Genomic DNA, 25,359 nt, shown 5'->3' with positions numbered 1-25,359 from the left:
ACCTGGGATTGTGCAAAAAAGTAAATCTTCAGAGTCCCTCTGAATATCAATTCTCATTACGCAATTATCACTCCTAAAGCTTGAAAGTATGAAATAAATCTATAGAGATCTTAGGATCTCCTGTGGAAGTTTTTTGTGCCTAAAGATTAGCTTGTTTATAATTTCCCATACTCAGTAAGAACTGAGTATTTTTAAAAACTGCTGAAAAGTGGCAGTGTATTTTAACATAAAACATACAGGAATAGATACAGTCATGGCTATTCAGTTTTTTAAGTTGTATAACTTTGGGCAAATTACTTAGCTTATTTAAGCCCAGATTTACTGCTATGTAGGTGTAATTATAATTATTGAGTAAAATAATCTCAAGCATTTAACACAATGTCTGGGAAATAAGTTTTTAATACTCTTAAAAACATCTCTTTCTGGAGGTAGGCTTCTAGTTAATTAGTGTTTTCACTATGTAATTATAATTTATGTTTCCTTTCTCTTTTCTCATATTTGCTAGGAAAGCACTATGTCAACCATTTGATCATATTCATTTGTTTCTAAGCATGTATCTTAACTAATCTAGAGACCCATATTCATTGAGCTTTTGGAATGACGGGAAAATTTCTCAAAGCTTCCTCCCTAATCAACAGTTTAGTTCACAAAAATTAAATAAACATATGATGGGTGTCTCATACACCCAAGTATGAGAGCAAGGATCCTTTCTTGTAAATCAGCTTCCTAAGTCCCAGGTTAGATACAGTCAGTCAAAGCCCTATATAGTTAGGGTACATCATCTTGATGTCAAGTGGCAGAGTCCTGGGCAAGCTTTTCATCCTTTTACGTAAAACTGATTTCCATTCAGTATGAAAACACCTTAGTGATATTCATACGTTATGAACCCTGTGCATTCCTTGCAATGAAGATAGATTTTAGGGTAAAAGAGGATGTTTGCAAGAAACAGTGAGTTTTTATTGGAAGAGAACTTACGGGCCCCTCTGTAGAGGGGAGAAAAGAGGTTGGAATGTCCAGCTGCTACCACCCAATGGGATACCAGCACAAAGAAGACAGTCAAAATTATGTTCATCAGGACAGAGTAAGCGAGCTTTGGGGGAAAACAGAAGCAAAATAAACCTTTTTGAATAATTTATTCTTTTGTAAACACAACCATAAAGTGTCATGGTTTCGGTTCAGGAGAAAGGTCCCGCTGCTTCTGTGTTCCGTGTCAGTGGCCACAGAGCCACAGCAGGCAGAGATAACCATGCACATTTTCACCGCCCTGATCACCATTCCCCCATTAATTTGCTTAGCCTATTCCTTCCTCCTGCATGAAGAAAATCGGTGTCTGGCAGCTCTAGGCTGAATTACTGTTTATCTTTAGCCTACACAACTGCAAAAGGCAAGCCTGAGTTTTTAAATGCATTTTCCAGCACCTGTTTGTGGAAGTGAGAACGAGTCAGATAGTGATGTATTTTTTCCAGAGAGTTTCTTAAGCCAGCTGTGGATGAGAAGGTCCAATTTGCATTGCAACCACTAACTAGAACTCAGGGAAATCCCATCTGGTTTCAAGTAGAGTAAATGAAAATAGAACAGAATTGTGAATGCAGTGCTTCAATAATTAGTTTGCAAAACATGTATCCACTGCCTTGTGTGAGCAAACTACCATGTTAAGAACTGTAGAGGACTGCAAGAGAAAAATACCAGAGTGGCCTCCTTTTACAAAGTGTTTGTGGCTATTCCAGGCATCCTTTCTTCTTTCAGCATGATCTCCTGAGTTATTACCAAGTTCCTGGTGCTGCTCTGTGGGCTGCGAACAGAGAGACAAAGTCTCTGCCCTCTTGGAGCTTATATTCCAGTGAAGTTGGGGAGTACGAAACGTATACACATGGGCAAAAGTCAGCTAATAAATACGATGCAGAGAATCATGAGGAGCTGATGTTCAGCTGCTGAGCAGGCTGGTTCCTTATTAAGGAAGATGTGAAAGGCCTCTGAGAAGTAAAATTGTAGAAGAGCCCTAAATAAAAGTGATGTAGCCACACACTGAGCAAGGCAAGGGGTGTTCCTGGAAAGGAAGGCAGAGAGTATGGCCAGAGCCTGAGATATCCTGGGTCCGGTGAGTCATAAATGAGACTGGAGCAGGCAGCTGGCAGGTAACAGCGGACTTTCCCAGTGAGTCAGGGATTTTGGTTTGGGGAAAGCTTTGAGGATTTTAAAGAGCAAAGTGATGTGATCTTTTATTGGATACTTTAAGAAATAAATTGCTGGGTGCGGTGGCTCACGCCTGTAATCCCAGCACTTTGGGAGGCCGAGGCAGGTGGATCACGAGGTCAAGAGATCGAGACCATCCTGGTCAACATGGTGAAACCCCATCTCTACTAAAAATACAAAAAATTAGCTGGGCATGGTGGCGTGTGCTTGTAATCCCAGCTACTCAGGAGGCTGAGGCAGGAGAATTGCCTGAACCCAGGAGGCGGAGGTTGCGGTGAGCCGAGATCGCGCCATTGCACTCCAGCCTGGGTAACAAGAGCGAAACTCTGTCTCCAAAAAAAAAAAAAGAAAGAAAGAAATTTTGCTTTGTATATTTAAGCTATACAACATGATTCTGTGATATTTACTTTCTCTCTCTCTCTCTCCATATATATGTAGTAAAACAGTCATCATACAGAAACAAATTAACATATCGATCATCTCATGTAATTACACATTTTCCCCTTGTGTGAAGAGTAGCCATAATTTGATTTAGCAAAAATCCTGAATACAATACACTGTTATTAACTATAGTCCTCTGGACATTAGATCTCTAGACTTATTCATCCTGAATACCTGTTACTTGGTATCCTCTGACCTACATCTCATTTCCTCTCCTTCCTCCCATCTCTACTAACCACTGTTTTATTCTCTAACTCTGTGGGTAGTGGACATTGTTTTTTTTAGATTCCACATAGAAAAGATCGTGCAATATCTTTCTATGCCTGGCTTATTTCCCTTAGCAGAAAACCCTCCAAGTTATCTATATTGTGGCAAATGGCAGGATCTCCTTATTTAAGGCTGAATAATATTCTATTTAGTATTTCATAATATGTTCATCCCTTTACAAACACTTTGATTGCTTTCATATCTTGGCTAATGTGAATATAGGTTGGGTTTGGTTCCAAACCATTGCAGTAAGTGAATATTACAATAAAGCAAGTCACATGACTTTCTTGGTTCCCCAGTGCATGTAAAAGTATGTTTACACCATACTGTGGTTTATTACATGTGCAATCGCATTATATATATATATTTTAAAGTACATACTTTAATTAAAAATACTTTATTGCTAAAAAAATGCTAACAATCAACAAAATATTCAGTGAATATTTTTGAATGTTGATGGCTGACTGGTCAGGATGTGGAGGCTGAAGTTTGGGGTGGCTATGGTAACTTCTTAAGACAAAAATGATGTTTGCTGCATTGACTGATTTTTCTTATCACAAAAGATTTCTCTGTAGCATGCAATGCTGTTTCATAGCATTTTAATTAGAGCACAACCTCTTTCATAATTGGAGTCGATTCTCTCAAATCTTGCCTCTGCTTTATCAACTAAGTTTATGTGGTGTTAATATTTAAATGTTTTGTGATTTCAACCATGCTCACAGCATCTTCACCAGGAGTAGATTACTTCTTATGATGCCACTGTACTCATCCATAAGAAGCAACTCCTTAACCATTAAAGTTTTTCTTAAAATTTTTAATTTTAATAGTTTTGGGGTTATAGGTGGTTTTTGGTTACACGGAGAAGTTCTTTAGTGGCGATTCTGAGATTTTAGTGCACCCATCACCCAAGCAGTGTATGCTCTACCCAGTATGTAGTCTTTTATCCCTTGTCCCTCTTCCAACCTTCAAGTCCACAAAGACCATTATATTATTCTCGTACCTCTGTGTCCTCATAGCTTAGCTTCCAGTTATAAGCGAGAACATACAATATTTACTTTTCCATTCCTGAGCTACTTCACTTAGAATAATGGCCTCCTACTCTATACAAGTTGCTGCAAAAGACATGATTTTGTTCGTTTTATGGCTGAATAATATTCCATGGTGGATATATATACCACCATTAACATTTTATCATAAGCAATTCAGTCACATCTTCAGGTTTTACTTCTGATTATCTTGCTATTTCCACCACATCTTCAGTTACTTCCTCCCATTGGTCTGGAACCCCTGAAAGCTCTCCATGAGTGTTTGTATCAAACTTCCTCCCACCTCCTGCTGATGTTGATATTTTGGCTTCTCTCATGAATTACAGATGTTCTTAATAGTGTCTGGAATGGTGAATCATTCTAAGAATGTTTTCAATTTATTTTTCCCAGATCTATCAGAAGAATCACTATCTATGGCAGCTATTGCCTTACAAAATGTGTTTCTTACATAGTAGGACTTTAAAGTCAAAATTGCTCTTTAATCCATGAACAGCAGAATGGATATTGTGTTAGTAGGCATGAAAACAATATTAATCTCCTTGTGTATCTCCATCAGAGCTCTTGGATGAGCAGGCCCACTGTCAACGAGCAGTATAGTACTGTTGTGAAAAGAATCTTTTTTTCTGAGCACTAAGTCTCAACAGTGGACTTAAAATATTCAGTAAACCAGGCTGCAAACACATGTGCTGTCATCTAAGCTTTGCTAGTCCACTAAAGACTACAGACAGAGTACATTTTGCATTAATTCTTAGGAACTGTAGAATTTTTGAAGTGGCAAAAAAGTATTGACTTTAAGTTAAAGTCCTAGCTATATTAGGCCCTAATGAGAGAATCTGCCTGTCCTTTGAAGCCAAGCACTGACTCCACTTCTCTAGCTCTGGAAGTCCTATATGGGGCATCTTTTTTTAATATAAGACTATTCTGTCTACGTTAAAAATCTGTTGTTTAGTGTAGCCACTTTCATCAGTTATCATAGCTAGATTTTCTGGGTAACTGGCTGCAGCTTCTAGATCAGAACTTGCTGCTTCACTCTGTGCTTTTATGTTATAAAGACAGTTTTTTTCCTTAAAATTCATGAACCAACCTCCAGTAACTTCCAACCTCTCTTCTGTAACTTCCACATCTGCCTCAACCTTCATAGAATTGAAGAGTTAGGGCCTTTCTCTGAATTAGGCTTTGGTTTACGGGAATGTTGTGGCTAGTTTCATCTACCCAGACCACGAAAATATTTTCCATCTCAGCAATAAGGCTGTTTTACTTTATCATTCATGTATTTACTGTAATAACAATTTTAATCTCTTTCGAGAACTTTTCCTTTGCATTCACAACTCAGCCAACTTCTTGACCCAAAAGGCCTAGTTTTTGGCCTATTTCAGCTTTCAACAAGCCTTCCTCACTAAGCTCAATCATTTCTAGCTTTCAAGTGAGAGGTGGGTGACTCTTTCCCTTGAATACTTAGAAGCCAGTGTAATGCTATTAATTGGCCTGACTTCTATATTGCTGTGTCTCAGGAAATAGGGAGATGTGGGTGGGGGATGGAGAGAGACAGGGAGAGAATAAGAAAGAGAGAGAGAGAGAGAGAGAGAGAGAGATGGGGTTGGTGAAGAAGAACATGGATATTAAGTTTACTGTCTTATGAGTGTGGTTCACTGCACCCCAAAACAATTATAATAGTAACAGCAGAGGTCACAGATCACCATAACAGATACAGTAAGAAAAAAATGGAAATGTGAGAATTACCAAAATGTAACACAGAGTTGCAAAGTCAGCACAGGCTGTTAGAAAAATAGTGCTAATGGAGTTCCTGGTTGCAGGTTTGCCAGAAACCTTCAATTTATTAAAAATGTATCTGTGAACCACAGTAAAGCAAAGCACAATAAAACAAGATGTATCTGTATTTGTTTCTAAATATAATTTGTTTTTAATGCTGAACCATGTCCCATGTAAAAAAATCCACATACTATCTGTTCCCAGACTCAGTTTCCACACCTAATTACAATAAATAAAAAGGAGAGAAAAACTAAACTTTCAAGATGGAAAGGAGAACCCAGGACAGACTCAAACCCAACACTTAGAACAGTATTTCTGCATTAGTAATCTGCTTGCCTGATCTACAGTAATCTTTCAAACCTAAAAAGGTGAATGAGAATGGATAAAACATTACAAAAGGCAGTATTACATTTTAAAAATTGGTAAGGTAGTAGAATGTTCAGATCTGGAAGGACTTTAAATTAGTCTTTGTTCTCTGCAGTTACATAAGCTTTAACATGTACCAAATTCTATCCCAAAATCTTCATTCTTCTTTGTGAGCTTACTGTACCCTACAGAGATTTTTAGTGACTCCATACTCTGTTGCACTTAATTTGTTTTTTAGTCTCAGCTAGAACTGAAACAACTTTAGGAAAAGGAGAGTGTCTTGCTTACCTTTATTTTTCCTACCAACCGGAATACTGACAATCATTCAAATGTTTTCTGAATGAATTAATGGCTGAGCAAATGAATTAATATTGTTCTATTATAATTATACTATAATTAATATAATTAGCCAATGAATTAATATAATTGTATTTGACCCCCGACGCTAGCCTATAGCTTTAAAGTTGTAGTGACTATAATGTCTAGTCACTTAACCTCACAGGGCAGATTTGCACAACCAATAAGATTTTGAATGGGAAAGTGCTTAAAAATTCTGAAGGGCTTCTCTAATGTTTGTTACTATTGTGTTCAAAGAGTGTTAGCTACCAAATGAAGGTTTCATATTCAACGGAGGAGGCTGAATCCCAGACAACTGAGGCCCATGCTACTCCAAGGATGATCCTTGGAGTATCTGATTTGGCATCAAACAAAAATCGCCTCCACCCAAAACCCTAACCCAAACAGCCATTATTACTACTTCTTTCCAAACTCTGCCTCCACCCCCTCCAATAATAAATTCTTAAAGCTTGAATACATCTTTTAATTATAAATTTGGGTTATTTCTGCATGTAATTTTACAGTTACTTTATTTCGCCCCTGTGAGTTAGAGTTAAGCTCTGACGAGGTCCTATTTTGATGTCTTTCCTTAAGATTGTATTCCTTTTTTGGCAAGAGAATGGATCTGGAGGTGAGCTCCTGTCCTCTACCAAATTATGAGGTTTGAGACAAGTCACTTGTCCCCCATGCCAACCCCTGGGGCCTCACTTTTTCTATCATAAAGATCAAAGACTTTTGTCCTAACTCATGAATTTGTGGGCAATACACATAAAATTACCTTAGAAACTATAAAACATTCATTTCAAATGCACAAAGATGTTGTTAGCTATATTTTCTGAGCTCAGCACTCCTTGGTGGTCCTGAACAGACCCAAAGAGCTGAGGCCAAAGGGAGAATTCTCCTTAAAATTTCTTGGAAACATAAAGCTGACAGAACTTAGAACTGTGTGGTAAGAGGAAGGCATGAGGGAACAGAGGGTCAAGGTAGTATCTTAGCTCCTTTCTCCCAAAAGTGTTCATACTGGTTAACATACACAAAAGGGAAAACCCACCTAAGAAATTGCCAGGAATTTTTTTTTCATTTTATTTTAATGCTAATTTAAGAATCGTGTCTTAGTGTAAGTAAGCCTTTCTTCATCAACAACCTTATAAGCGCTCCTTGAGACACAGGCAGAATCTTTATGCTTATTTTGTGCTTTTCAATCTGTCTAGCATAGAGCAGGGCACAGCATAGGTCTTCAGTATGCATTCACTGAACTGAACTGCAAAAAAAAAAAAAAAAAAAAAGCACATCTTGCAATACTTGAAGCTCATTTTGATGAAGTATACGTGTGTAGTGGGGAATTCACAAAACTATCTTTGCTGGCAGTAGTTTATTTAATCAAGAGGAAATATCTTTAAAGTGAAAGAAACACAAAGGGCACTGTAAATACCACTCAAAGCTTGAGCTTAGCAACTGCTCCTCTGTTCTTAGTCTTGCCACTGTGTGGAATTTAGGACTTATATATGCAGATAGCTTGTTACTTGCAAACCATTAGACCTTGCTTGTCCAACCCGCAGCCTGCAGGGTGCATGCAGCCCAGGACAGCTTTGAAGACAGTCCACCACAAATTTGTCAACTTTTTTAGAACATTGAGTTTTTGCAATTTTATTTTGGCTCAAAGATATTGTTAGTGTTGGTGTTTTTTATGTGTGGTGGAAGACAATCCTTCTTCTAATGTGGCCCAGGGAAGACAAAAGATTAAAGACCCTTGCATTAGACCCTTTTAATTCGATTATAGATAATATATTCTATAACATAAAAAAAAATCTTCGTACTAGTAAGAAATGAAGGTTTTGTAGGAAACGTTTTCTTTCTTTAGTCTGAATAGCCCAAGATTCTCCTGACTTTCTTTCTCCAGCCCTGGCCCCTCACCTCACCATCTCTTAGCTGGCTCCTGGTGTGGCTGTAGCCTGTTTTAATTTTCTGGGTGATCTGATCCAGCCTCCTGACCTTAAATGGCCTCTACATGTATCATGATAATTTTCAGTTTAAGCCTCCCTTCAGAATTCCAGTTTCTCAAATCCATCTAGCTATTTAACATTTCTACTTTGACATCTAAGAGCACTTTGGGTTCAAAAGCACTGAAACAGAACTTTGGATTCCCCAAACTTGCACATACTCTAGATTTCCTCATCTCTTGAATTTGATTCAGGTGTTCAAACCCCACATTTGTCATCATTCTTGGGCCCCCTGTCCCAATTCTCTTCCCTACCCCCAGTCAAGAAGTCCTGTTGACTCTACCTCAGTAACAAATTGCTCACATGTTTCTTTTGCTCCAGGTACCCATACTGTAGTGCAAATCACCATCATTTCTTGCTTGGACTCTGCAATTGCTTCCCAATTGATCTCCCCAACTCTACTTTTGCCTTCCTAAAGTCTATCCTCTATACTGAAGCCAGAGTAATCTTTAAGAAGTATACATGTAACCAAAACACTTCACAGCAAAGAAAACAATCAATAAAATGAAAAGGTAGCCTACAGGTTGAGGAAAACATATTTGCAAACTATATACCTAGTAAGGGCTAACTTCCAAAATTTATGAAGAACTCATATGGCTCAATAACAAGAAAGCATATAACCCGATTTTAAAAATAGACAGAGGAATCTAAATAGACATTCCTCTAAAGGAGATATAAAAATGGCCAACATATATGTGAAAAGACACTTAACGTAGCTCACCACCAGGGACATGCCAATTAAAATCACCTGAGATATCACCTCATGCCTGTTAGCGTAGGTATTATCAGAAAGATAAGAGATAACATGTGTTTGTGAGGATGTGGAGAAAAGGGAACCCTTGTACACTGTGGGTGGGAATCTGGATTGGTCCAGCCATGACAGAAAACAGTATGGAAGCTCCTAAATTAAAAATGGAATTGCCATATAACCCAGCAATATCTTTTCTGAGTATATACCCAAGAGAAAGGAAATTACCATCTTGTAGAGATAGCTACCCTTCCATGTTCACTGCAGCATTACTGTACCTTATTATGAAACGGGTTCCTTCATCCCTTTTCTGAACACCCTCTATGTCTACAGAAGTTATGAGGAGTCAAGATATATGCAGGGCTCGTTTTGTGACACTGACAACAGCAATCCTCACATACAGAATTTCATGTTCACGTACAGGTCTCTACTGTCATTTTCAGTCAAACTGTGATTCAGAAATGAGCCATTCATTCTCCCAGAAGTATTCTTCCATTCACCCCACAGACACAAAAATCACCATCAATGAAAAATGTTTTTTGTGTATTTCACAGGTGAAACAGATGTGGAAGCTTAACTCATGTATTTAATGCCAAGAGTCTTCAAAATCTGCATTAGTTATTTGTTATTCCAACTTCTTTCTCAGCCCTCCCTGTTTGTAATTTTTTAAATCTTTACCTAGTGTTACATGAAGCCTGTTGAGATGGTTCCCTCTGCCTTCTTCTTGCTAGTATTTCCTGAGAAGTTTAAAATATATAATGTTATTCAAAGTAATTTATTGGGGCCTTTCTCTTGGGCCTCATCTCTATACACTGAGGACAGTGTCCTCCAGCAAGGAGGACCCAGGCTTCCAGAGAGGAGGGTTTGCAACTAGAGTAGCTGGAGAGTGTCTTTGGGCTTCTGGAGCTCAACCCCAAGCAGTTCAGAAACATTTCTTTGAAACACATTCCCAAGATGAATTCTAATGACTGTAATTTTATTATATTGCATTTGGCATTTTAAAAATTTTGATTTTACATTTAGACAGGGCTATTAGGACATGGTGGGATAAAAATGGTTATATCAAAATATGCTCTTTCAAGTACTGTTGTATTATTTGTTGTCAATGTCAAACATAACCCAAATACATTCTTAATACCTAGAAAAGGCACAGTCACAAAATCAGCCAGTTATTGATAATAAAAACCTAGCGTAGATAGCTAATGAAAGATGAAAATGAAGCTGTGACATGATTATGAACTACTATTAGCAAGCAATGCCATTTTGTATCTTAGGACCAAACAAGGTTTGTGTATGTGAACTAATGGTTGACTTATACTATAAAGATACACATGCATTATATTCAGGCTATGTTGGCTTCATTTAAAATGATGGCTTCCATGGGTTTAAAAAATACACATATTATTTGCAAAGTGACAACCCTAAATGTTCGTATATTCAATTGTTCAAACCAGTGATTTCTAGAATGTAAGTGGTGTCCTACTTCTGAGCTTTTTAAAACAGGCAATTTTGGAATAGGTAAATTACTCAGTAGAGGCTTTAGGGAACCCAAATTGCTGATGTATCTTTTTCAAAATGCCTCTCATTATCCAGGAGAATGGGTGTACTGGAAGTATCTATTCTCTAAGTCTCACATTTAGACCAGTTATGTTTTCTACCTTTAAAAATTGTAGAACTTTGTTCTACAGAAGTCATTTGATGTCTTTTGAGATCATATATACATTATAAAATCTTATACAGTTTAATTCAATGTTAAAAGTATAATTAGTCAAAAAAAACAACTAAATGGCAACAAGGGTTTTTCTTTTTCTATATTATTGAAATTTTTTTCCTCCATCTAAAACTTTCCAGCTGCTCTCTGTGAAGTTCCCAGAATAATGATTAACATTATTAAACCAGAGACTAAAAATCTTGGTACGGACTGACCCATGGGGACACATTGCTATAATTATTTTAAAGTAAAATAATAAAAGGGGCGTCTCGTAGGGGGCAAAAGTTGGACTCATCCTCAAAATTTACTCTATTTGTCAAAGTCACCCAAAAGAGTTCTTGGGAGTGGTTGCAATTGGCTGTCAGAACCAGGTGCTCTCAAGTGTCTTGCCTTCGCGGTTCGCCTACCTGGGTTTCCCAGTCCTTGGTTGAGCATTAATGTTCTCAAAGATATATAATACTGAATATAATTCTAGCGATCTCTTCCAGTGGAGGCTGAGGCCATTTCTAAAAATTCCTTCCCTCTGTTCCTTCTACAGTATCTTCCTCTCAGTGTGCGTGCATGTGAGGGGCACAGTTTCCCTCAATGCACTTCAAATAAACCTTATTCCTTTCATGATCATCCTATAGTTTACAGATACTGATATTGTACTCACTGATATTGTACTCATTGGAGTGGAGAGGGGTTTTGCCACTCTTACTAAAAAAGAAAAAAAAAATTGGCTATTCCTCCATTTATTGAGTTCATTTTATTAACATTCTACTGTAATCATCGTGCCCTGTCACTTTGACTAAGCCCAAGAACACTCGCACAGAGCAGTGCTAATTATAACCCCTCTATGCCTTATACGCCTTCTAGAGGCTATGAATAAATTTGGGATACATTTCCTAAAGCAGAACTCATGAACCCATATGTATTTGATTCCAATTCCTGCCAGTACAGGTTCTAGTTCAACTCTCCACACACACACACACACACACACACACACACACACACACACACACTCCCCTCTCATATGCTTTCCTTGTAACTGGCAGGAAGCCCTCAGATGTCCTTCACCCCTACTGGAAAGGCATGAAACCAAACACAGTACCTTCCTCCTATCCCTTAAATTGGTTTTGTCGTGCTGACTTCTAATACTAGCTTGCTGTTCTGTTTCCCTATTTTCCCCTAAATGCAACTTACTTTAAGCATGTGTTAACTGGATTAACATTCCAACAGTTAAAGGATAGTAAATGACAACCCATTTGTCAGTCAAGCTACTTTCTTCTCTTTTAAATCTCAACTTATGACGTACATCCAGACTGCACGCCCTTTTTATTTTTTCAAAGCAAAGCCAAACATCATTAAACACAATGTAAAATTAGTCTTTAAAGAAAATGCAAAATTTGTTTTTAATTTTGGCTATCACCAAAAGGGGAATTAACAAGCCAAAAAACTGAAGCAAAAAAAAACGTGTCCCCTGACTGCTCTGTCTGTGCCTTTCAAGCCTGTGCGTCTGGTTGTTCATCTCTGAAAGTGTGTGAAATACTTTTTTCTTTAAAATTTTGTTTTTTTCTCCCTTCTTGTTTGGGACTTAAGTGCTTTTTATATTATATATATCTATATATATATATATCAATGTGTTTCTTTTAATTGCTAGATCTTTATCTTAGATTTGATTTTATCTAAAATTATGAGAAAAAGTTATGAATTGTTTTCTGCAATTTTTCCCCACTCCCTCTTTAAATGTGGAACAACTTCAGCTGCAGAATCCTCACATCCACATCTTTCAAATTAGCTTGGTCTCATTGCCAATTGCGAGCAACATGGGTGGCATAAGGAAAATGGATGATGTCATCTGAAAAATACCATTTCTCTATAGAGAAGTAATTAGCATCCCATTGTATGGGCCCCCTGCTTATTACTGCCTTTCAATTACCTCTGTCGATTTCGAAACCTCCCCAACTCTAGATGGGGCTGTGTGGCTGCCGATGAAGTTGTTCAACTTGAATGCATAAATCTAGTCTTCTTGTTTTTGCTTTAAACTTTTTGATCATGACACTAGTATTTTATGTATTTTGGCTATTTTTAGTAGGAATAAAAGTTTGACTGTTTTTATTATTTGAAAATCTTTAATGAAACTGTAATGATTTCTGGAGTAATTGCATGTTGAAGAAGTTGCAGCTTAGGGTGTGTGAGATTGTCAGTGTTAGAGTTCTGTTCTTTATTTCCATAGATGGGCATGTGTAGGCTCATTTGTTTTTGTATATTGCCCATCCCTTCCTTACAGCCAGAAGCTCTAATGCAGCTAGATCACTCCGTGCCGCCCTTACATGGACATGGCGACTCACTTACACATTTACTCCCATCATCTTCATCTCCTGTGTAGTTCACTCATAGATATGACCCTCCCCTCCCTGCATCTTTCCTTCCCATACTCTCCCTTTCTTTAGCATTGTTAAAATTTATGTGCTGTCATCCATCTCCCTCAATTAAAGAAAGCCTAAAATTTGTCAAAAAGACAAAAAAAATTAAATATATATCTGAAAACCTATAAATGCAGAAATTCATTCAAAACCCATTAGATTCATAGAATTTTTTTGAAAGGCAAATTATAAAAGTAAACAGGTTTTTTGTTTGTTTTTTCAATCATAGCAATCGGAATTATTCTAAATTCAAAATTGATACCTTCCCAAACTCCCCCAAAATAAAAATTTGTTCAAGTGCAGATTTTTTTTTTTATGTTATGTGGTGTGGATGTATGTGTTGTTGCCTCCCTGTATCATCCTCTGTTGTAAACTATATTTGAAAAATTAGACATTTTGCTCAAAAGTTTTTAAGAAATGACAACAAAAAAAGCAAGTTACAAGAATGTGGCAATTCTATTTGTCCAAGAGCATTCTTACACAACTTTCTTTTGTAAATTTTTCTTTCATGCCAAAAAACATGCGGGCAATTTGTTGATGTAAGTTGACTATAAATTAATATAGTATGCTTTTTTAATTTAAATTATTTTGCCTATATGGAAATGATTTATCTTTTCCCAAAACAGCTTCTGTTTTTTATTTGCTTTTACTTTTCTCTCTGTTCTTATTATGTTTGTGAATGCCTCAATGTTATTTGCTTTCCTTCTCCCAGCTTACTTTGGCTATGAATTTGATTTTATTTTCTACTATATTATTTTGAAGACTATTATATTTTTTATTTCCTTTGTGTCTATTTGCTGAATTTTCACTGTTATGTTTTGTGCTGAATTGCTTCTAATAATCAATGTGAATTCTACTGTCAGTAGAAGGGGGTTAATATACATTGTCCTTACCACCCAAAGAAAGCCTGGCCTCTTTGCCTGAACTTTTTTAGCACCACACTTAAAGCCTTGGAAGTATTGGTAGGCTCTATTTGCTATCTTAAAATTGTTTCCAGCCAATGGGAGGCATGTACCCCAGAAGAAAATAGTTGAGTTAGCTCCGACTAGTACCAGTCGTAATTGCATCCTTTTTAAATTCCTTAGAAAGCATTTAGGAAATTAGTTATTTTCTTTCAGCAAAGAGGAAAATAAGGTACTCTCAAGTGACTGTGATAGAGTTTGGTTATCCAGGACTATACTCTCACCTTTGCTTCAAGCCACAAAATCAATTTTACTGAAAATAAAGATATCAAGAATCTCAGGTGTTCAGTGTATTGTCCTAGGGTACTGACGCCTTCCAGGATATGGAACTAACAACTGGCAAAAGCACAGAGAGACACACACAGAAGGCACACACACGCATTCTCTCTCTCCCTCTTTCCTTTGTCGCTTTTCCTTTTCCCTTTTTCATTTATCTCGAGGATTTAATCAGGTAAGCTTTCAGGGATCTTAAGATTCCACCAAGAAGAAAACATCATTTTCTTATCTAAAGTTTTACTTAGAAAATATTTCAGGTAGGTACCATCACCGTGTAACTCCAGGGTAAGAATATTCCTTCATCTTAAGATTATTTGGACCAATGCTGCCTTGTGCACTTCAACAAATGTAAGATTGGTAAGAAGCACTATATAATTCTTTAATCAAGAAGTTACTTGTTTCATTTTATAGATATTTGTGTTATTTGAAACTGTTATGGAAATATCAAACTGAGTGGTGGGTAAGAGATGTTTCCAAGCCAATAGCTTAATGCATGGGCTCTCTCTACCCCAGTGTATGTGATTTTTGTGTTATTTGACATACTGGATAATATTTTAGGTCTAAAGCTTAGAACTTCCTAAATGGGATGTTGTTTTATCTTGTTGCATTAGAATATTTTCTATGAAAAAGACATCTAAAGATAAATTTAATAAAAAGTTATTTTAAAAAAAATCAAGCTCTTTAAATCATTATAAATTATTCCTTATATTCTATATGTAAAATAGCCTCAATAATCTAGATCCTATATAATTATATTTCTACCTTAGCATGAGGTCACTAAAGATTAGAAGTGATTATTTAAGCGTTTATAGCTCAAATATATTAGTAGAAATAACACAGTAACTAGCATTTCTGAATAGCAGTAGGTACTGTGCTAACTACCTAACATACAAAAACATGCTTAATATGCATTTAATATTTGCATTGACGGTTTGAAGGAGGGTGTTTTATCATTTTCATTTTCCATAGACTTTCAGAAATTTGACCAAATTCCTAGAGCTAGTAGGACCTCCTACAGAGTTCTGATGCTAAGAGTCTGAGTTACTTCAGAGGCAAAGCTCTGAATTAATAAGCAAATGAAACACTCCACTTGGCATTTCGTGTTTTATAAGATATAATGACATCAAGGGGCTGTGACTTATCTTATTGTTGAAAAATATCATCTGTAGCCTTTCAAAGTCAAACCTATTTCAGACAAACCCTTTGCTGGGGCGAAGGGTGGTAGGGAAGGGAGGGAGAATGCCCTGCCCAGCAATTCTCATCCAGTTAAAATATAAGTTAAGCCCCTTTGAAACACCAGTTTTTCTTCTGTCTTCTCCCCACGTGCCTGCCATGTTTGTCCCTAACTAGTTTTTCTGGTTGATAGACAGCAATTTCATGGTTACAACCTTTATGATATTTAAGTGTTACAATATACACTTTTGTGTCCCCAAAGGTTAAATATCTTTGAACAATTAAATTTTGGGGGAGAAAAGAACGATTTCTCCCTATATGTGAATTTTCTTTTTTTTTTTTTTTTCTATTTTTTATGTGAATTTTCAAGCAGAAAATTTTAATAATATAAATAAGAGATGAGGTGAAATACCCAATACATATAACAAGAATTCAAGGAATTCAAGCATGGTGTCCTTTCCCAGAATCTCACTGTTCAGCATCACTGTTTTGGTATTTTTGTGAACTCTCAAAACCCAAATATCTCCAGAGAGGCAAGGGTTGTAACTTCATGCTCTTTTTTTCTTTTTTTAAAGATAACCCATTACATTCACTATCACCTACAACATTCTCACAGTTCAGAAGAATTCTATTAAAATTTTTATACACTTTCTTTTTTGATGGCAGTGAGCCCCTTTTGCTGGATATCAGCCCTAGAGGCATGAATTATATATCTATAAATACACTTATAAAACAAAAAGCCAGGCGGCCTTCAGGGCTAAAATGGACCTTTTATATCTCTAATGATCTCTCTAGTTTAAAGAAAAGCACAATCCTGTCAAAAAGGGGTATGTATGCCTGACTTTAAAATGCTCACTTTAAGGAATACAGATAGTTCTTATCCCAAATTAAATAAAAATTCTGGGGATGGCATAGGAAGTCAGGGTTTTTGATGGATTACAGGTTTTGTATTACTCTGCCTGTAAACCTTCATGACTTTGGGTTCTTTGCTTCCACGAATACTTTTGTAGGCAGAAAGAAGCACATAGCTGATCACTGACTTCTTGGTCTCTGGGAAGTGAAGAAAATATTATCAACTGCCTGAACATTTCTGAATGTAGTCATTTTTGATTAAATAAACAATAAGCTTTGAATAGCCTCCCACCAAACTAAGTTATTTCCATTAAGAATCTAACAGTAGGAGGAATATGTCACTTCCTCCTCTCAAATGATGTGTGCCTTTGATTCCCGCCAGGACACCATTATCATCTCAATCTTAAAGATGGATGACATTAAAATTCATTACACCAACATATACACTTGTCCCAGGCATCTTTCATGTTTACAGTTATCTAAAATTTTCTACCTATTTTCACTAGAATTCTCATTTGTCCTAAGGACCCCTCTGTATCCCAGTTGACTTCATTTTAAACTAAAGGCATTCTTCCCACTTCTTGAGATGCCAGGAAAGAGGGGTTAGGAAAGCTTCTACTACTTTTTGTCTAAAAATCAGCATAATTTGGGCTCAGATTTTCCCAACAGAGGAAAATCATTTATCATTTATCATTTTTTATCACTGCTACCAAGATTAATAATGAAATGGCAAAGAAAATTGAAGATCAGTGGTTCTGAAAGACTTTGTTTTCTAAACTCTGAAATAGTACACCCATCATTTTGGTTTTAAAATAAGCCCTTACCATTTCACTTTGGGACCCACCAGGCTTTTAGAAGCTCTTTATAAATTAACACGCCTCAGAACCCTCTTACTGTACAGTTCTAAAAAGTGTGGCTACTCTGTTTTAATCTAAGATACTTGCTTTAGTGTGTTAAATGAGAGGTAGATAGCAAAGGAAAAGTAAGTAATTCAACTGCAGAATGAGCAGCTTGTAGATTTTGCAACAATAAATACACTGTGGAAGCTTTAGCTAGCATTGAAAAGAGAAAACAAACCAAAAAAAAAAAAAAAACAAAAAGGCAAATTTAAGACTCCAGTTGAGTGTCACAGATAGTACACAAAAACTGCAACTGAATGTCACTCTATCATCATGAAGATGGTGATCTGAATCCCACTTAAAGGGACACTAGCCTCTTACCCGACAGTTTGCCATTGTATATAAACTATTTGTACCAGGACTTTGCCTCCCAAGATACTGTTATTCCTTGTCCTTTAATCCAGTTTCCTCTTTGTTTACTCTACATGGGGTAGATTTGTCATTGCCTTAAGGAACAAATGACCTGGTGTTTGTGCCAGAAAAGAACACACATATTAAACCATTGTTATTGATAAGTTAAAAAAAGAAATCCTGCCTTGTCCTCTGAAGGTAAGTAAAATTGTTCCTGAGAAATCTGCAAGGAAGCTTTAGAAAGATCCCATGGGCTTTCACTTCCTGTCTCTCATCACTGCTCTCCTGTTACTCAGGCATTGCCCTCTTTCATCTATTACCTCCTATCTACCACTTGGGGCCCCCTAGCAGAAGAATAAAGTTTGCTCAGAGTTAGTTTTAGGACTGGCTTACCTTTAGAGAACTGCACTCCAAATCCCATTTATAAAAACTAGCAAAAGTGTGTAAATTATGCATTAAATAAGTTGCAAGGCACATGAATTATATATATTCACAGTGAAAAAAAAAATAGGCATATGCTGGTCCAGTACAGCAAGTCTGAATCTTTGGCAAACCTGCAAAGATCATTTAGCTCAATAGTTTCAAACTCTGAGCACTAGAATAGAGGCTCAGGTTTAGAGGACATACTATAACATCATCTTGAGAATCTCAAAAAGGTGTTTTCTTGTTTTAATTTCATAGTAAAGTTATCACATAGGCCAGAGATGGCAGTACGGCATTCTGTTGTCCCTTCCCTTCCAAATGATGCACATTGTATACTTTATCAGCTCCCTCCCAAACTCAGTTTCTTTCTGCAGAACACAATTGTTATTGGCTAAACAGGGAGAGAATAAAGGCTTCTGACATGGGCACCAGCTGTTCTCAGTGCTGTGAAGGTAGGCATTAGCTTTCTTCTCAGGAAGCTCTTCTCTTAGCATACCTGAAACCTGGACAATTTGGATGCACAGGAAGCCTTCCACACCTTGCATCAATGTTTCAAGATGCAAGGTGTGGAAAGCTTGCATCTTCAAATACTTCCTGTTCATCCACAGGGAGAGTTTTTAATTTGTGAATCAATCTTCATAAGAAAAATCCTTGAAAGCTGTGTAGGCTCAAAGGCTTATTCGCTTGGAGTACCCCTAGAACTCCGGTACTGAATCACCTCTTCGTCTGGCTTTGTTACTGACGAGGTGGGCACCTCAGCTACAGTCCTATCTGTATAGCCACTCAAACACTGACTATACCATCACAGCAAAGTTATGACCAAGGGCAAGATACACAGTACATGGTACCAGCTGACAGCCCAATGGGTCAGCTCAGAAAGAGGCCTTCAACTATAATGTCACATTATTATCTCAACTTTCTTGACTAACTGGGGCAGGGAAACATAGCATCCCTGTGAGTGGATTTTTTTTAAGTGATAGTTGCAATATGTTTTTCTGGAGTAAATTCAATAGAGACATGCACTGTGACTTAAGATTCTTCCTCTGCTTGGAAAGTAACATCATAAAGAGACACTGAGGAGAGATCGATTATCTTGCTGACATAAAAGCATAGCAATCTTGGCCTTACAGCCAGGTGAGCAACCACTACTGTGGAATATTTGTGGTACCCATCATCTGCAAGTCCCTGTGATTTAATGAACTATTCTGAGCTTTCTTTGCTGACTTAGTCCACATGATTTTAAGCGCAGTAACAAGGGTCTATGGGTAAACCAATACATTTTTGCCACACTAGTTAGGAAGTACTGATTTAAAAAACTCACTTTGCTAAGTCAACATTTCTGAGTCTAAAAGTTTCAAGTCATGGATATCTAGGGTGGTTATTTTGAAAATCTAGCTTCCAGCTCAGGATATATTGCAACTAGCATGAAAGCAACGCATAATCATATTAGACGAATACAAGGCAAGTTGTCATTTAACAGTCAGGGGAATTTCTGGAAAAGCACAATCAAAATGGATTTGTTAGATGAACATTTTTAGCTTCTTATAAATCCCTATCACTCAGCTAATAAGGACTGTGATTCTTAAGTATGAAATAAGAGGTAACTTAAGAAAACACAAAGGATACAATCTTTTATGTTTCTTGATCTTGATCTCAGTAAGATGGTGAATAGGTCATTCTCATCCTCCTGGGAGCAAATGAGTAGAAACCCAAGAAGGCAATAAAGAAATCTTATACGCATATTAATAAATTCATCACTTAAGCACACCATGTGTGCATGTACCCACACATACCAATTTTGATAGCCAGCCAATATTTATAACAATATAATTGAATGTCATCAGCACATAAGCAGATCCTGGAAAGAATATATACAGTTGAATTCTATCTAAATAATTACTTGAGAGTATCTTCAAAAGTCTAAGCCCCTGATCTAGGGATTTCAGGTTTGGGTGGCAAGAGGCATATAAAAGGCTCTAAATCTGCCTAGAATGATTAGACTACATCCAGAAAAGATCCCGATCATTTTATTGTAATTTCTGAGGCATATGCTGTGAACTACACTGGTTGAAAGTGACTATGAGTTGTGTTTACAAGTGTACTAATTCTGTTTTTCTTTTTCTTTTCAATCCCAGGAGGTGAACTAGTTATCCCTCTTCTTGTAGAAGACCCTTTAGCTACCCCTCCTATTGCTACTCGTGCACCTTCCATTACACTTCCCCCTACCTTTCGCCCCCTCCTCACCATTATTCAGACCACCAAAGATTCCCTGTCCATGACCTCTGAGGCGGGGTTACCTTGCTTGTCGGACCAAGGCAGCGATGGTTGTGATGATGATGGCTTGGTGATATCTGGGTATGGCTCAGGGGAAACCTTTGACTCTAACCTGCCCCCTACTGATGATGAAGATTTTTACACCACCTTCTCCTTGGTAACAGATAAGAGTCTTTCCACTTCAATCTTCGAAGGTGGCTACAAAGCACATGCGCCCAAGTGGGAATCCAAGGACTTTAGACCTAACAAAGTCTCCGAAACTAGTAGGACTACTACCACATCTTTATCCCCTGAGCTGATCCGCTTCACAGCTTCCTCCTCGTCTGGGATGGTGCCCAAATTGCCAGCTGGCAAAATGAATAACCGTGATCTCAAACCCCAGCCTGATCTAGTCTTGCTTCCGTTGCCCACTGCCTATGAGCTAGACAGCACCAAACTGAAGAGCCCACTAATTACTTCCCCCATGTTCCGTAATGTGCCCACAGCAAACCCCACGGAGCCGGGAATCAGACGGGTTCCGGGGGCCTCAGAGGTGATCCGGGAGTCGAGCAGCACAACAGGGATGGTCGTCGGCATTGTGGCTGCTGCCGCCCTCTGCATCTTGATCCTCCTGTACGCCATGTACAAGTACAGGAACAGGGACGAGGGGTCCTACCAAGTGGACGAGACGCGGAACTACATCAGCAACTCCGCCCAGAGCAACGGCACGCTCATGAAGGAGAAGCAGCAGAGCTCGAAGAGCGGCCACAAGAAACAGAAGAACAAGGACAGGGAGTATTACGTGTAAAAACACGCGAACACTGCTCACACGCGCGTTTCACAGTCATGTCTATCCTCGCCTATGAATCTTTGGACGGTGAGATCTCACAGAGGTCAGAACTGCTGGAACGATGAAATGGGGTGTCTACCACGACTCTGGTGGGGAAAACCATTTTTTTTTAAAGGACACACACACACACCACACAGCGATGCATCTCCCTCTAAAGCTCGGCCACCGCCTGCGGCGAGGTGCCAGCGGTCGCTGGGAGACGGACGGTCTCGTGCCCTTGCTGTATCATAAAGCACACACTTAGCGCTCTGGAGCCGGCAGGTGGCTCCCCCACTTCCGCAGGCCTGGAAGCTTCCTTCTCCGGAGGACCTTTTACTAACAGGTAGAAGACTTCATGGCTTACTTGTTCCATAACTCCAAGTGAGTCTGTAATGATGTTTGTGAAGCTTGACTGTAACCATGTTTTTTCGGTTTAATTATGTAAAAAACAAAACCACAACAACAAAAAAAGAAAAAAGTTAAAAAAAAACACCAAAAAAAAAAAAAAAAAAAAAAACCCAAAAAAAAAAAAAAAAAAACAACCCACAACCCTTATCTGGTTCTAGCCAGTGTGCGTGTAAGTTTAAGATCTGAGGGGAAATATGGCTTTTGGGTTTTTGTTTATTTTTTTGATAATGACTGGACGTCAGAAGAGGAAAAAAAGAACTCAAAACAAAAGCGAGAGAGACTATTGCCATATGAACTCAAAAGCTACCATGGTGTTCACTCTACATATCAGGTTATGGTGTCTCTAGAATCTGTTGTTTGTTTCCTGCAAGATGCTTTGCTGAGCACATAGCAAAATTCATGTGACGGATGGTAATCTTGATTCGAAAAGCTGGTTCCCCAGGATCTAATTTCAGAATTTACCACCCAAACCCTGAAGAGACGGGTTTAGGGCTGGCGTTATCAGAGCTATTGGCTTTACTTAACAATGTCATTCCTGTCCATTCACCCAGCCAAATTGTGTTAAAGAGGAAAGCCCCACAAACTCAAACAGCCTTCCTAGGGAAGAGGAAGGGGAGGTGGGCTGGATCTGTAACTGATTGAAATGCATCCAAATAAAAAAGACACTACTAAAGTCTGTTGAATAATCAAACCAGACAGTAGGGGAGTTCAACTTGTGATGGAAACACAAAAGGTCACACAAGCCAAACATGTCATGCCAGAGTATGAAACACGTAGTTCTTTCCCTGCCCCCGAACATGACAATGGTTTTCATAGTGGTTTAATTTTGTAGCCTGACATTTATGGATAACTCTGTCCTTCCATTTGCTCACTTCTCCTTTCACCCATCTTTTTTAAAAACAAATAATAAATGAATAAAGCTGCTGTGACACACAAAAAAGGAATTTAATAGTATAATATATATAAATAAATATATATACAGATATATTTATCATGGTATGTTTGATGGGATGACTGACACAGGAAATCTGTTAAAGTCTTGAAGTGGAATGAGAATGTTTTAGAAGAAAATAACAAAACAACAAAAAAGCAAACCTTAAAATGTGAAGAAAGCGTGAGTTTTAGTTTTGTCACAGTTAACTGTGTCAAAGAGAATTAAAACAAACTTCAGATTTTGTTTACATATTTTACTACGTTTTTGCTGGTATAATTCCTTAGCCACCTATGTACATACTGCTTTAAGAACTGGGTTTTTTTGTTTTCCTGTTTATTTCTGTTTGGTTTATATTCTGGTTGTCTTTTTCTTTTTGTAAAGAGGAAACAATGTACAGAAAAACAATAAACTGGTTGTATGGCCATAGCTATCCAAAAGCAAGAGACAAAGCAAGACAAATATCCACACAAAAATGAAGTGTGTCCTCTGGAGGGTCAGAAATATACAATTTCTTTTGTACAGATGAAAATCAATCAGCTGCTTAGATTTAGAAATCTATTCTTGCTGGTCTTTGTAAGTTGCATGAATATTTGACTTTGAAAAAGTATCTTAAAGACACGGGGCAAAAAGCGCCATCTCAATGGTAGCCTTTACTAATGTGTATGGAAAGAGGTGTTCCTCATTATCTAATATTTCAATGTGTTAAGAGTTTGATTTTTTTGTTATCATTTAAAAAGACAGGATTATAAAGAGATATCAAAGCACGATTTTAGATAATCTAAATGGCCCAGCCTATATGAAGTTGATTATATCTCGATGTCTGTAAAAGATTGCTGTTCTTGGCGTCTTGAGGTCTTGTGAACTGATTTCCTGCTTTCTTTCATTTTTCACATTTGAGTAAAAATACATTTGTTATATTCCTTTTAATGTAAGTTTCTATTTGGACAGTTTTATGGGAACATGTGCATTCTGTATGTGAGCTTCTATCATATTCCTGTTTTATTAGCAGAACCTAAAGGAATTTATTTTATGATGTTGTGACATTACTGCTTTTTCTTTTTTCTTTTCTCTTTTATTTCATATTTGCATTTTCGTTCAAGGATATGCTTAGCAATAAAATGTTCTTCCCAAAACCTGGTATGATGGCGTACTTTTATTTTCTTAACATTTGGGAAAATATCTCACACTGGAGCTAAAATTATGGTATATCTTATTAAAAGCTGAATAAGAGCTAGACCACTTTCATGTGATAGAAAATATTCTAAGCAGTTACTAATTATTATATTAAGTTGTCAAAAGTGGCATATTTTTGAGATAATCATCTGTTACTTGAGACATCATTGTTTAGATTGATATGACTGAGTAACCAGGAGAGAGTGTACTTTCCTGAAAAGATGATAGAAACACTGTATTCTGGAAAAGATTATTAGATGTTTTTAAAAAGTATTTGGTACCTTTTACCTTTTTTCTATAATTCAACAAGCTTCAAACAATATTTCAAACTATGTTCACATAGTGCCATAAGCACCAGAAAGCCTTAGATGTTTTCTTGCCAAGCCTCCCATCATATTCAAATAAAAAAGAATCCAAAACCAAAATTTAAATCAGTGCCTGAATTTTAACAGCTTCTTACCAGAATTTCTGATTACAAATTGTTTCAAACACCCATTGTAGCAGAAATGTCTTTTATTTCTGATTCTCTTAGCATACACTTACTTGGCCAACTGGATAATCCATCATGATACCCTATGTTCTTCACTGTGATCTAGAAAGTAAATAGCTGTCCTTTATTCCTATGTTGGTTACCAGTTTTCAAAGAGTTAGAATTTTAAAAATATACACTTTTAAATGATAAGCCTGTGCCTTCAAGATAACATTAGTAGAATGATTATACTATCAACTATCTTAGGAATGGAGAAAAAAAGACAGGTTCGGTGATGTCAAATTATGGAAAGTTTTTTTGTTCCCGTCTTCGAAGTTCTTCAAAATTAGACTTTCTCCCATAATTTTTCGAGATGGAATCTTGCAGCCTGCAGTACACTGGCATGATATTTGCTCACTGCAATCTCCACCTCCCAGGCGCAAGCAATTCTCCTGCCTTAGCCTCCTGAGTAGCTGGGACTACAGGCATGTACCACCACACCCAGCCAATTTTTTAGTTTTTAAAAAATTTTTAATAGGGAAGGGTTTCACCATGTTGGCAATACTGGTCTCAAACTCCTGACCTCAAGTGATTCACCTACCTTGGCCTCCCAAAATGCTGGGATTGCAGGTGTGAGCCACCATGCCTAGCCTACTCTCAGAATCTTTCTAAGTCTCACTATTTAATATATAATTCTAGGACTACTTTAAGCATTCACTTTTTCTATAATTCAAGAAACATTTATTGAACACTTATGTGCAAGCTTGTCTCTTATTGGCTATTGTTATTGTTTCAATGAAGACAGAAAATGGCTACAAGAATTGCAAACACTTTTTGTCTCTTGTACAGATCTATACAGGCCCAGCCTCTCTTTGCCCATATTCAAATTGAAGTTTGGTCTTTATCCAAAAAAATACCCGAGCCCTTTGTTTGTCCCAGTTGAACTGATATCTTAATTACATAGTTTAAGATCAGCTTGATAATGTCTATTGAATGTTTACTAAATTATGGTATTTTAAATTGAGACCCTTAGGAGCTTATAATCTAGTAAAGAGCCACAAATAATGATAC

General features: G+C 37.4%; 1 protein-coding gene across 43 annotated transcripts in view; it reads left to right on the top strand.

The window, feature by feature from the left end:
• The window catches only part of NRXN3 (neurexin 3), a 1,699,208-nt gene extending 1,675,424 nt beyond the window's left edge, over positions 1-23,784 (top strand). For 19 of the 43 annotated variants that reach the window (XM_032287189.1, XM_032287186.1, XM_032287187.1 and 16 more), the window contains one exon: positions 20,358-23,784. In XM_032287189.1, the coding sequence (XP_032143080.1) occupies positions 20,358-21,283 (926 nt within the window). In that variant the 3' untranslated portion in view covers positions 21,284-23,784. Of the gene's footprint in view, positions 1-13,150; positions 13,392-20,357 lie in introns of those variants that run through there. The other 24 variants (XM_032287218.1, XM_032287216.1, XM_032287217.1 and 21 more) reach the window with 5 other exon arrangements.
• Positions 23,785-25,359: the final 1,575 nt, after the last annotated feature.

This window comes from Sapajus apella, unplaced genomic scaffold (assembly GCF_009761245.1).
Source record: "Sapajus apella isolate SASKATOON/1434 unplaced genomic scaffold, GSC_monkey_1.0 scaffold20, whole genome shotgun sequence".
NCBI lineage: Eukaryota > Metazoa > Chordata > Mammalia > Primates > Cebidae > Sapajus > Sapajus apella.
Note: the sequence above shows the minus strand (reverse complement) of the source record. Positions and strands in the feature narration are given on the sequence as shown.